We start from the raw sequence: 12627 nt of genomic DNA, 5'->3' as shown, positions 1-12627 counted from the left end.
TCTATGGTTGTTTCTGTGCCGATTGCAGAGTTGAATACTTCCACAGGGACTCTATGGTAGGCTAAAATATTTATTACCTGGCGCTTTACAAAAAGGTCTACTGACCCCTCTCTTTGATCTTGACTCTTACCCTATTCCATATAGTATGTTAACAAGAAAAATTATGTCCAATGTACCATATTAAAACCAAGTAATCATAAAGTTAAATGATTTTTATCCCTAAATTTGAAGTGATTTCATAGTACAATGTTAGTATTTACTGGAAAGGTTCAATTACCTAAATGACTTTCAATTTATCAAAGTCAAATATCAAATAAAAATATTGCTTTAAAAATACATTATTGACTTAAAGCAGGGGTAGTCAACCTTTTAATACCTACCACCCACTTTTGTATCTCTGTTAATAGTAAAATTTTCTAACCACCCACCGGTTCCACAGTAATGGTGATTTATAAAGTAGGGAAGTAACTTTACTTTACAAAATTTATAAAGCAGAGTTACAGCAAATTAAAGCACATAATAATAATTACTTACCAAGTACTTTATGTCAGATTTTCACTAAGTTTGGCAGAGTAAATCTTCATAAAACAACTTACTATAGTTAAAAATCTTTTTATTTATACTTTGGTTGCTCCGCTACCGCCCACCATGAAAGCTGGAATGCCCACTAGTGGGCGGTAGGGACCAGGTTGACTACCACTGACTTAAAGCATTAAGCTAGAAAAAATAATTACATAACATCATGGAATTAAAGGAGAAAAGATTCCAAAGTTGATGCAAGTGTTAAATTAAAGATATTTCAACTCAATGAATAAAGAATGGAGTATAAAACTGATGGTACTGAAATAACTAATTCTTAAGTAAAAAGTTATAACTCTACCTTAAACCCTGTACTAAAATAAAGTCTAAATATAATAGCAAAGCTAAGTGTGAAAAATTAAACTAGAGTAACAGTCATATTTAAATAAATATATTTATAAACATAAACGTATTCGCAACATGGAGTTGGGAGATCCTTTATGTACAGAATAAAGACAGAAACCATAACTGGAGGGTGTTATCAGAATCTCAGGGCAAGAGGATGCTTCCAATTGTACACATGTCCCTCCTCTCTCTGAAGTTTTATACATACATACATATACACATATATATTTATATAGATATATATACATATATATTTTGTATATCAATATATACATATTTACACATACATATATATATACATATTTATATATATATATAAATTTTTGGGAAAAATACTTATAAAAGAAGAACTGATATCCTAATTATACACAATTGTTACCAATCTAAGACTTAAGCCACAACAAAAGAAGGGACAAAAGAAACAGATTGGCAGGTCATAAAACTGGACCAACACACATATGATGAAGTGTTCAGTTATTCTACTAATGCATTCTGAAATAAAATAAGTTTTATTCACCTGTTAAGTTAATCACAACAAAGTTGAAGAGGGTGCTAGAAGAAGAGTCCCTTTTATCCTGCTGAGGAAGGATATCTTTTGGCAACATAAAACCAAAGCCTTTAAAATCATGCCAAAACTTTTTAAATTACATAGATACTATTTGACCCAATTATTTTACTTTTAAGAATTTAACCTAAAAAAGAATTTATCCTAAGGAAATGAGAAGTGTTTACAGTAAAATACCTACACTGAAAAATCATTTACATAATCAAAAAACGCATAAAACCCTACCAAAATGTCTAAGAAAAGCCTGATACATATATACAGGAATGGGCAAAAGTAGGTTTACAGTTGTGAGTACTATGAAGTAGTTTATTATTCTGAGTTCATAAAGCTATTGTAGTAATCATAACCTGCATGTCTTTCCATAAGAACTGTAAATCTCCTTTTGCCCATCCCATATGTGTATAAAATGTGCATGATGGAATATTATACAACCTTTAATTTTGTTTAGGTGAGCATCTATTTAATAACAAGACGTTTATGATAGGATAAGTGAAATAAAATAGTAGTCCATAAAACAATACTATTACATTTTGTTTCAGACAAGAAATACTATATTTACAGAAATGCTCTTTAATTACAGGAATTAAACATTTCTGTTTTATCTTTGTAGAAAAGGACAATGGCTAAGGGTTAGTTTTATAATTTTAAAAAAGTAGCGATAAAGCTAAAAATTAGTTAAATGAATAAATTTATGTACATATGTATCTAAATTCCCCCTTAATACTCAGAAACAATCAAACAAGCTAAACAACCTACATAAATATATAAGACATACATACTCACTATTCTCTTACCTATTATACCAAAGGAGTAAAAGGAAAGTTGTTTTCCTAAGAGGTCCATGCTCTTCTGCAGAGGGGTTTTTGGTGCCTTAACAAAATGGAAAAGAATGTCACAACAATTAGCTAAACTTGGTAAGATATACTAGGTGCCAGGGACTCTGCTAAGTGCTTGACAAACCCATGCTAGCACTTAACATACCTGTGACACACACAATTCTCCCTTAGGTAACTATTGCCCCCCTCACTGAGGAAACTGAGGTTTATACTTTAAAAAGTCTGTTTACTGAAAAGGTCTGTGTTCCCTATTCCTCTGTTTGAGAAAATATCTGTTCTTCCCATAAACTTCTCCAGGACTTCATTAGAATCACTGCCCCTCACCTTCTCCATCTTTCTCCTTTCTGCATCCACAAACATGCTTACAACCCAAGTCTTCTCATCCTGTTGGCTTCCTGATCTGCTAACTCCTTTCTCTAATAGTCTCTTCTTTGCCAGGCTCCTGGGAATGGGTTACACACTGAATCACAGAGTCTAGAGCCTGGCAGGTTACCCAAGAAACCCAGATGACCTAGGAAGAATATAATATTTGTACAAGACAACTTCTTTTTTATATATAGGAAAGTATTTTAAATAAGAGAACTAATCTTCAAAATCTTTAACCAAGAATATCTTCCAGATTATTTTACTTTGCAATCTTTTTTCCTATTACTTGGAATTATGTCAAGTTGGGAATTTTGACAGAAGACATGTTCTGAGGTACAAATGTACTATTCAGTAATCTTTACAAGTAATATGATAAAGCTAATCTCTAAAAGAATCAGTCCTATAAATAAGGTATAAACCTTTATATCCTATAAACAGTAAGTATCAAAATGTTTTAGACTGTTAACAATGCCAATTCAAACCTTTGCTATTACAGGCTTCCCAATTATGTTTTTAAGCATAGACAACTGAGTGATATTCTGAATAAAATTTTACTGTCAATAGTACATAAAATGATCTACAATATTCTCTTTTCCTCTACTTACAATGGAAAATGTCAGATTTGAAACTAATGCATCATTAACAAAGTAAGTACTCACTTCCTCGGCTTGCATCATTTTAAAAACCTCTCCAAATTCAGAATTTTCTCCTGTTCCAATGACAATACCCTAAACGGAAAAACAGGAAACTATATTTACATTCAGTGGCATCACCTCTCTTAATGAAAATAAATAAATAAAAAATTTTTAAAGCCCTTCATTCCATTTCTCCAAAGGCTTGCTTACAGTCAAGATAACTGACATATATATCCAAGGTTCCCTTAGCAAATTTATACTTTGATGTTAACTACAGATTATTAGCATTTACACTTTGTGATACAAACCTTGAAAACAAACATTTCATCAAACTTAACTTCTGACTCAATTCTGAAACTCATTTTTGGTTTTTATTAATACAGTGTGTCCGTAAAGTCATGGTACACTTTTGACCAGTCACAGGAAAGCAACAAAAGACGATAGAAATGTGAAATCTGCACCAAATAAAAGGAAAACCCTCCCAGTTTCTGTAGGATGATATGGCAGCATGTGCACATGCGCAGATGATGATGTAACCCCACGTATACAGCGGAGCAGCCCATGGCCATGCCAGTTGAGATGTGGACGGTACAGAGGAAAGTTCAGTGTGTTCTGTAGCTCGCTAAATTCGAATCGTTAATCAAAGTGCAACGTGAATATCAGCGTATTTATAACGAAGCGCCACCACATAGGAATAACATTACTTGGTGGGATAAACAGTTGAAGGAAACCGGCAGTTTGGTGGAGAAACCCCGTTCTGGTAGGCCATCAGTCAGTAATGAGTCTGTAGAGGCTATACAGGATAGCTACCTAAGGAGCCCTAAAAAAATCTGTGCGTGAGCCCACATCGAACTGCACTGAATAGGTATGAAACTGGGAGAGTTTTCCTTTTATTTGGTGCAGATTTCACATTTCTATCGTCTTTTGTTGCTTTCCTGTGACCGGTCAAAAGTGCACCATGACTTTACGGACACACTGTATTTCTGAAATTTAAATCTCATACTCATTAGACATTTAAAGTAGAATTATCTTTGCCCTCTCAAATGCTACTAAATGTTGCCTTTTACATCAGTGTAATACACTGCTCACAAAATTAAGGGGATAGTTTATCACTTCATATTCATTTTGAAATATCCCCTAATTTCTGTGAGCAGTATAGAATACAGAAACAAATATTTCATAATCTATCAGTAGGTGAATAATATGCGGTCAGAATATTATACTTGGTACCATATCAACTAAGTTCAACTTTCATTTAACCTATAATGAACACATCTATGAGCCACTGTTTCTATCTTTAAAAAAAAAAAAAAACCAAGACAAACAACAACAAAAAAAACAAGTACTGATTGATGACTATGCTTTTAAAAGATTCATTATCTGGTTAGTGGCAGAACTGTGGACAGACGTGCTACACCCCAGGGATCCAGCTTCCACTCAGCCTCACAACAGCTGCTGAGTGTTAGGTTCAGTTCTGTCATTTCTGTCTCCTATTTTGAAAAGATCCACACAAAACTGGCAATAAAGAACTGAGAAAATGGTTGAAACAAAAGAACCACTATTTTTAAAACAAGAAAAAAACCCACTACCTTTGCTTTGCCACATCTGACCAGTGTTCCCATGAAGGCAATGTTACTCCTTGAAGCAAGATCTCCATTAGTTGCAGCCAGCTGAGGAGCTGTCACCTTAGAACAAGGCGTTGTTTCTCCTGTCAAGCTGGACTCATCAATGGAAAGATCCACAGCCTAGGGGAACATAAAGCATTCCACTACATTTAAGTATAAAGAACCTCTGTGCTACATTTAACATCTAAAGAATTTGTAACCATCACTTCTTCCTCAAATATCCCCTTTCTATTAATTACTCTAAAACAGAAGACCAGAATAAGTACAAACATTTTTAATTGAGTTTAGAGATAAAGAGAGAGGGAGACAGAGAGAAAGAGGGAAGGGAGGAAGCATTCATTTGTGTTCCGCTTAGTTGTGCGTTTACTGGTTGCTTCCCATATGTGTCCAGACAGGGGATCAAATCCACAACCTTGGTTTTTTGGGACGATTCTCTTAACTGATTGAACTAATCAGCCAAGTACAATCATATTTAAATAAGAAGTTAAATCACCAAAATACAACATGCAAAGTAGAATCCTGTACCATGAGACAAAACTAACCTAAATTTCAAAATATAACCCAAGGCTGAGCCATAATTAGTGAGAAAGGATTCTAGGCTTCCAAAGGAAGCAAAGAAAACATGGGGACAGAAACATGCTTGGTGTGATCTTGGATACATAACTTTGTAAACATAATTAAGAATTTACAACATTAAATTATAAAGTATGAGAATGTTCAGAATGAAAATAAATTATGTAACTCCAAAGTAACCAAACTGTATTAACATTTCATAAAAATTTAGTGTCATGTGAATGTGATAGATTTTAGTATTAAAACGGTTATAAAAAGTATACCTTAAAACAGATCAACAATGCTTTAGTCTTTAAAAGCTTCCCATTTTACATCATTATATATGCAAAGACAAGCCAGGTAACATTTGAGTTTAATACTTCAACCCAATGATAGATTTTAAAAAAATAGCTGCTGTGCTCAAAGGTAATGGAAATTTTCTTTACTAAAGGAACATACTTATTTAATTTCCAAATTGATATTAGGATATTATCATTTTATACACACATTTATTACCAAAATAATTTAAAAAGCTAGATATTTTCTTAAAAGACGATGTTAATACTAAAAACAATCAGCTGGCATTTCATTGCTTGCTATCTGGTAGGCAATAAAGCTACATACCTACACTAAGTTATCTACTAAGAATTACTTAGCTACTAACAACTCCAATAAGGCAAGCACTGTTATTATTATTCCTATTTTACATACACTTAAAAAGGTTAGGTAACTCACACAAAATCATACAAAGGTAAGCTATAAAAAGGACACCCAAATATTGAGATATTGAGATATAAGTCAACTTTCTCTCAATTACTTAGCAGATCAATTAACAAATTATTTCTCCTCTCCAGTTTTATACCAGTTTTATAACTACTTCTAGGAGAAAACATAAGATATATTTTAAAAATTATGTATTTTTGTGAATTACAAAAAAATCAACAAAAAGTTTATTTTATTTAGCAATCTCCTCCTTAGTGGTGTTTTGTTTTTTTGTTTTAATTTTTTTTTATTTATTCATTTTAGAGAGGTGGGGTAAGGGAGAGAGAGAGAGAGAGAGAGAGAGAAAGAGAGAGAGAGAGAAAGAGAGAGAAGGGGAGAGGAGCAGGAAGCATCAACTCCTATATGAGCCTTGACCAGGCAAACCCAGGGTTTTGAACCCGTGATCTCAGCATTCCAGGTCGGTGCTTTATCCACTGCGCCACCACAAGTCAGGCCTTAGTGTTTTTTACAAAAATCAGAACTGCATGTTAATTTTTGGAGTTCTTAATTAGAAGAGACCTAATATTTAAAAGTGAACTTGTATACATCTACAGAACTCCTTCTCTGAGAAAGATGAACTGTATTCTTTCCCACTGAAGACTTTTTACTTGCAATGCAAATCTTAAAATATGAATAAATACTAACATTAGGTGGTTGTCTATAGAAACAAGGATCATAAAACTAATCTGACTTTTTAAAAAGAAGTAATGAATGGCTTTATTGATCTGTCAGAGTCCTAGCTTATCAGTGTCGGCCTCAGTAGTATAATAACCATGTAAGAGAATAAAAATTTTTGTTCAAATCAGGTTTTCTACAGGAAAAAAGGCTTATCATTTTAGCACAAAAACAATCAATCTTGTCTAGTGTACACACTGATGGGGAGGGGAACGGGCTTTGGACCTTTATCTTTTTTTCTATACAATTATAAATGCATAAAACTCAAGTTATCAAGAACATATTTTCAATAAAATCTGTTTAAATCATACAATCAATATGCACAGATCAGCACAGATCTCAACTGTCTGCTGAATGTGAATATTTTCTAAATTACAAGTTATTCTCTCTTAATGGTAACTACAAGAGTTTTCACAGGAAGCAGTTTTGAGGGAGCAAAGGGAAATCATTTCAAAGAAGAGTGGTATTTAATATAGTAGGCAGCTTATTACATTTTAACAAGGTCACAATTTAATTAATCTGAGAAGATATTATAGTCATTTATTCATTGCACACATGAGAGAAAAAAAAGTAGGATAAAATGAAATCAAAGAACCAGCCAGCTCCATGACTTCTAGCCAAAATTTTTGTTTGTTTGTTTTAATTAAGTGAGAGGCAGGGAGGCAGAGACAGAATCCTGCATGTGCCCGGACCTGGATCTAGCAAACCCCTTACAGAGTAATGCTCTGTCCATCTGGGGCTGCTGCTCCATTGTTTAACAACTTAGCTATTTTAATGCCTGAGGCGAGGCCATGGAGCCATCCTCAGTGTCCAGGGCCAACTTGCTCAAACCAATTAAGCCACTGCTGTAGGAGAAGAAGGGAGTGGGAGAGATGGTGAGGGAGGCAGGCAGAAGAGGTCGAAGTGAGGGGGAGGGGTGAAGAAGCAGATAGTCACTTCTCCTATGTGCTCTGACCGGGAATCAAACCCAGGACTTCCACACCCTAGGATGTTGTTCTACCACTGAGCCAACCAGCCAGGGCCTAGCCAAAAGTTTAAACCTGAAATTTTTAAGCTTTTTTATCTCATGACACAAATAAATTAATTACTAAAATTGTACTGCACACCAAAAAAAATATTTCTTGCCAATCTAACAAAAAAATGGGCATAATTTTGATTCATTCATACCAGCTATAGTTGTGTTGACTGTTGTAATATTTTTATTTGACAATCCAAGAAAAAAGAGGTCAGTGCTTCTAAGTAGTCAGGTATTGCATGTTTTAAAACTTATTGCATAAAGTTACTTTTCCAAATAAAATTTAAAAAGTAAAAAAAAAATTCTTGCAGCACACAGGTTGAAAATCGCTGGTTTAAACATTTAAACCTTCAGAAGAGCTGTTAATGAATAGGAAAACTGATTAAGTTTCACTTTCTCTCATTCTTCCTCAGGCACACTGGTAAGATTAGTATCCCATTTTTTATCAAAAACCATAGAGCCTGACCAGGTGGTGGCGCAGTGGATAGAGCGTCAGACTGGGATGCGGAGGACCCAGGTTCGAGACCCCCAGGTCACCAGCTTGAGCGTGGGCTCATCTGGTTTGAGTCAAGCTCACCAGCTTGGACTCAAGGTTGCTGGCTTCAGCAAGGGGTTACTTGGTCTACTGTAGCCCACGGTCAAGGCATATATGAGAAAGCAATCAATGAACAACTAAAGTGCCACAACGAAAAACTGACGATTGATGCTTCTCATCTCTCTCTCTTCCTGTCTGTCTGTCCCTGTCTATCCCTCACTCTGACTCTCTCTCTGTCTCTGTATAAAAAAAAAAGAAACTACGGAGACTAGGGCCTGTGGGTAACATATTTAATGTGCTGTACGAAAAAAAAAAACACCTATCAAACAGTATTTTATACCCAGAAAAACTATCTTTCAAAAATGAAGGAAAAATTAAAGATATTCCATTTTTTAAAAGCTAAAAGAATTTGTCACTAGTAGAAATGCCCCACAAAGAAATTCTAAAAGAGTCTTTCAGCTGAAATGAGAGTGAAATATAGCTCAAAGCCATATGAAGAAATAAAGAATTCCCATAAAGGTAAACTATGTGGGTAAATATAAATGCCAATATCAGTGTATTTTCTCAAGTTTTTAACTCCTCTATTTTTCTTATCTGATTTAAAAGACAAATACATAAAATACTAATCCATGCTTAATAAGCACAAAATGTATAAAGATGTAATCTGTGACAAAAACATAAAGGTGTAAAATATTGAGTTGTGTAGAGAAAAGTTTTTATATGCTATTGAAGTTAGTAACAATGCAAAATGCATTGTTATAAATTTAGGATGTTAACTGTCATCCCCATCGTATCCACTAAGAAAATAAATAAAAAATGTACAGATAAAAAAATGAAGATGTAATCAAAGATATTTAAAAAATATAAACCACAAAAAAGAGAAGAGGAACTGAGGAACATAAAAAATATACATAGAAAATGGCAGATGAAAGTCCTTCCCTATCAGTAATCATTTTAAATGAATATAAAATTGCGTGACATATCCATACAATGGAATACTATTGGGCATTAAAAAGCAATCAAGTACTGATACATGCTACAACATGAATGAACCTTAAAAACATTGTTAACTGTAAGACTAAGTGTATATAGTGTATAATTCTATTTGTATGAAAGATACATACAGACAGAGCAAGCAGAGTAGTAATGGCCAGGCTCTGGGGCAAGGGGAGAGAATACAGTTACTGCTAAAAGGTAAGGGTTTTCTTTCAAAAATGATGAGAATGTTTTACAGTTAGACTGTGGTGATGGCTGCACAAAACTCTGTACAGTACATACTGAAAATCACTAAATGGTACATTTTAAACTTGTAAAGTATTTGGAATATGACTCTTTCAATAAAGCTTTTTAAAAATCTTTTTATATACGATGGATGAACCAGCACTTTTGGCAGGAACTAAGAACTAGTTAAAAATGCAAAAATCTCAACCCCACCCAAGACTTGCCAAAACAAAACCCAGATGATTCCTATGAACATTAAAAGTTAGCATACACTGCCCTAGGGCAACTCTTTGTCACTGTGAGAAAACTGAGGCCTTAAATTATTAAGTGGCTTGCTAAACTCACATGATCAACACATTTCATAAGTAGACAATTTTATACTTTGAATCACAGTTGTTTGCACATTGTCTCCCAGTAGAAAGGACACAAGACTATGTCTTTTTCAATTCCTAGTCCTAAAGTTCTATATGCAGTGCTAAAATATGTACTAAATGACCAAAATGACTTCATAACACAGACTGATTCCTCAAGAGAGTGGTTACATTTTGCCTAATTAGCTTCTTGCCTAATTAGCTTCATTACCAAAATAAGTAAATTTTAACTATCACAACACCCTTATAGTCTAGCAATGTTTGAAGATTCTTTTTTGAAAAGCAAAGCAAACCAAATCAGAATCTAAGTTTGCCAGAATAACAGGGTTTTCACTGAATGAATGGAAAATGTATTTTGTAGCTCAGAAGTTACAAAATGCTCTAAACACAGCACCAAGAGTGGAGTTACCCAACACAGAGGAAGCTTCTTGCTACTGGTCTTAACAAGAGTGTGCAAGAAAAGGACGATGGCCCTGGCCGGTTGGCTCAGCAGTAGAGCGTCGGCCTAGCGTGCAGAGGACCCGGGTTCGATTCCCGGCCAGGGCACACAGGAGAAGCGCCCATTTGCTTCTCCACCCCTCCGCCGCGCCTTCCTCTCTGTCTCTCTCTTCCCCTCCCGCAGCCAAGGCTCCATTGGAGCAAAGATGGCCCGGGAGCTGGGGATGGCTCTGTGGCCTCTGCCTCAGGCGCTAGAGTGGCTCTGGTCGCAACATAGCAACGCCCAAGATGGGCAGAGCATCGCCCCCTGGTGGACAGAGCGTCGCCCCTGGTGGGCGTGCCAGGTGGATCCCGGTCGGACGCATGCGGGAGTCTGTCTGACTGTCTCTCCCTGTTTCCAGCTTCAGAAAAATGAAAAAAAAAGAAAAAAAAGAAAAGGACGATGGCGAGAGTAGTTTTAGTCCAGGAGAGTATCTCTTACTCCTTCAGTTGGTAGGTAGCCAAAGTAGATCTGTGCTCATTCAATTCATTATCTTTGGTTTTTAGTTGCCCGGGGAACTAAGGAAGAGGAAGGAACAACCCTGAAGACACCGAAAAGTACTCACTGAGAGCAAAACTACTATCCTATAACAAAGGAGATTCATGAGGGAAGAAGGCTCACTGTAATGCCAACTGGATGGTTTTCTGTTGTTTTTTTTGACAGAGACAGAGAGAGGGGGACAGACAGGAAGGGAGAGAGATGAGAAGCATCAATTATTTGTTGCATCACCATGGTTGTTCACTGAATGCTTTCTCATATGTGCCTTGATGGGGGGGGGGGGGGGACTCCAGCAGTGAGTGACCCCTTGCTCAAGCCAGCGACCCCACGCTCAAGCTGGTGAAGCCTCACTCAAGCCAGCGACCTTGGGTTTCAAACCTGGGTCCTCTGTGTCCCAGTCCTATGCTCTATTTACTGTGCCATCGCCCTGTCAGGCTCAACTGGCTGGTTCTAAGTTAAGACTTCTACACTGATCCCAGTAGAAAAAACTTAACTCCTAATAGAGATAATCTTTCTGCCCAGATTTAAATGGTCTAATAAGCTAGTGTCATAAAATGGCTAATATAAGGTGAGGCAAAAGTATGTTTACAGTTGTTCATATGGAATTAATAAATAATATACAAGAATAAATGCTGTGTTTTGGGTACTTACAACTATAAACCTACACTTGCCCCACCCTATATATGGCTCCTAGCCATAGGAGTGGTAGTTCTTTAAAAGAAATTTGACACAGCCTGACCAGGTGGTGGCGCAGTGGATAGAGCGTCGGACTGGGATGCGGAGAACCCAGGTTAGAGACCCCCAGGTCACCAGCTTGAGCACAGGCTCATCTGGTTTGAGCAAAGCTCACCAGCTTGGACCCAAGGTCGTTGGCTTGAACAAGGGGTTACTTGGTCTGCTGAAGGCCCACAGTCAAGGCACATATGAGAAAGCAATCAATGAACAACTAAGGTGTGGCAATGAAAAACTGATGATTGATGCTTCTCATCTCTCTCCGTTCCTGTTTGTCCCTATCTATCCCTCTCTCTGACTGTCTCTGTAAAAAAATAAAAAAAACTCTAAAAAAAAAAATTTGACATATTTAGAAAATCAGAATATATTTTTTTAAAGGTAACTGTACCCAGTGTTAGGTTTCAAACAATAATATGGGCTAACCTAGTAGCTTTCAACTTCCGGTCCACCAGAAAAGCCTCTATAACCTTCATATGACATCTGGGTGGTTAACTCTTTCGAAGACTGGCAAGAAATTTCTGCCAGACTAGAACTGATCTGGATACTGGCATTTAAAAAACACTGGGCTAACTCAAAGCACATCAGGCACAAAAGGAAGGGTCAATGGACTTAATCATTCAGATTGCCAGATTTCCAAACGAAAGGAAATTGCTACATGTCAGGCAATGACCTGGGCTTAGAAAGTTACAGTGGAGAGAAGTAAAATATTTTCAACAGACAACAGAAACTTTCTTTCCCTCTGACTCTTACGTTGTTTTCTTTTATAATGAATTCTCTGTTCAAATACTGATATAGACTTCACCTGGAACAATATGGAAAATATGTTGTTTCAGAAAA

At 36.0% G+C, this 12627-nt stretch overlaps 1 protein-coding gene across 6 annotated transcripts in view; it reads right to left on the bottom strand.

Moving 5' to 3' along the window:
* The window catches only part of ATP2C1 (ATPase secretory pathway Ca2+ transporting 1), a 153625-nt gene that overhangs the window by 51179 nt on the left and 89819 nt on the right, over positions 1 to 12627 (bottom strand). For all 6 annotated transcript variants that reach the window (XM_066351271.1, XM_066351273.1, XM_066351277.1 and 3 more), the window contains 3 exons: positions 4916 to 5071; positions 3351 to 3419; positions 2284 to 2359 (listed from right to left, as the gene is read on the bottom strand). In XM_066351271.1, the coding sequence (XP_066207368.1) occupies positions 2284 to 2359; positions 3351 to 3419; positions 4916 to 5071 (301 nt within the window). The remainder of the gene's footprint in view (positions 1 to 2283; positions 2360 to 3350; positions 3420 to 4915; positions 5072 to 12627) is intronic.

The sequence above is a fragment of the Saccopteryx leptura genome, chromosome 10 (genome assembly GCF_036850995.1).
Source record: "Saccopteryx leptura isolate mSacLep1 chromosome 10, mSacLep1_pri_phased_curated, whole genome shotgun sequence".
In the NCBI taxonomy this organism is placed as follows: Eukaryota; Metazoa; Chordata; class Mammalia; order Chiroptera; family Emballonuridae; genus Saccopteryx; species Saccopteryx leptura.
The sequence above is the reverse complement of the archived record's forward strand: the minus strand, read 5'-3'. Positions and strand labels throughout refer to the sequence as shown.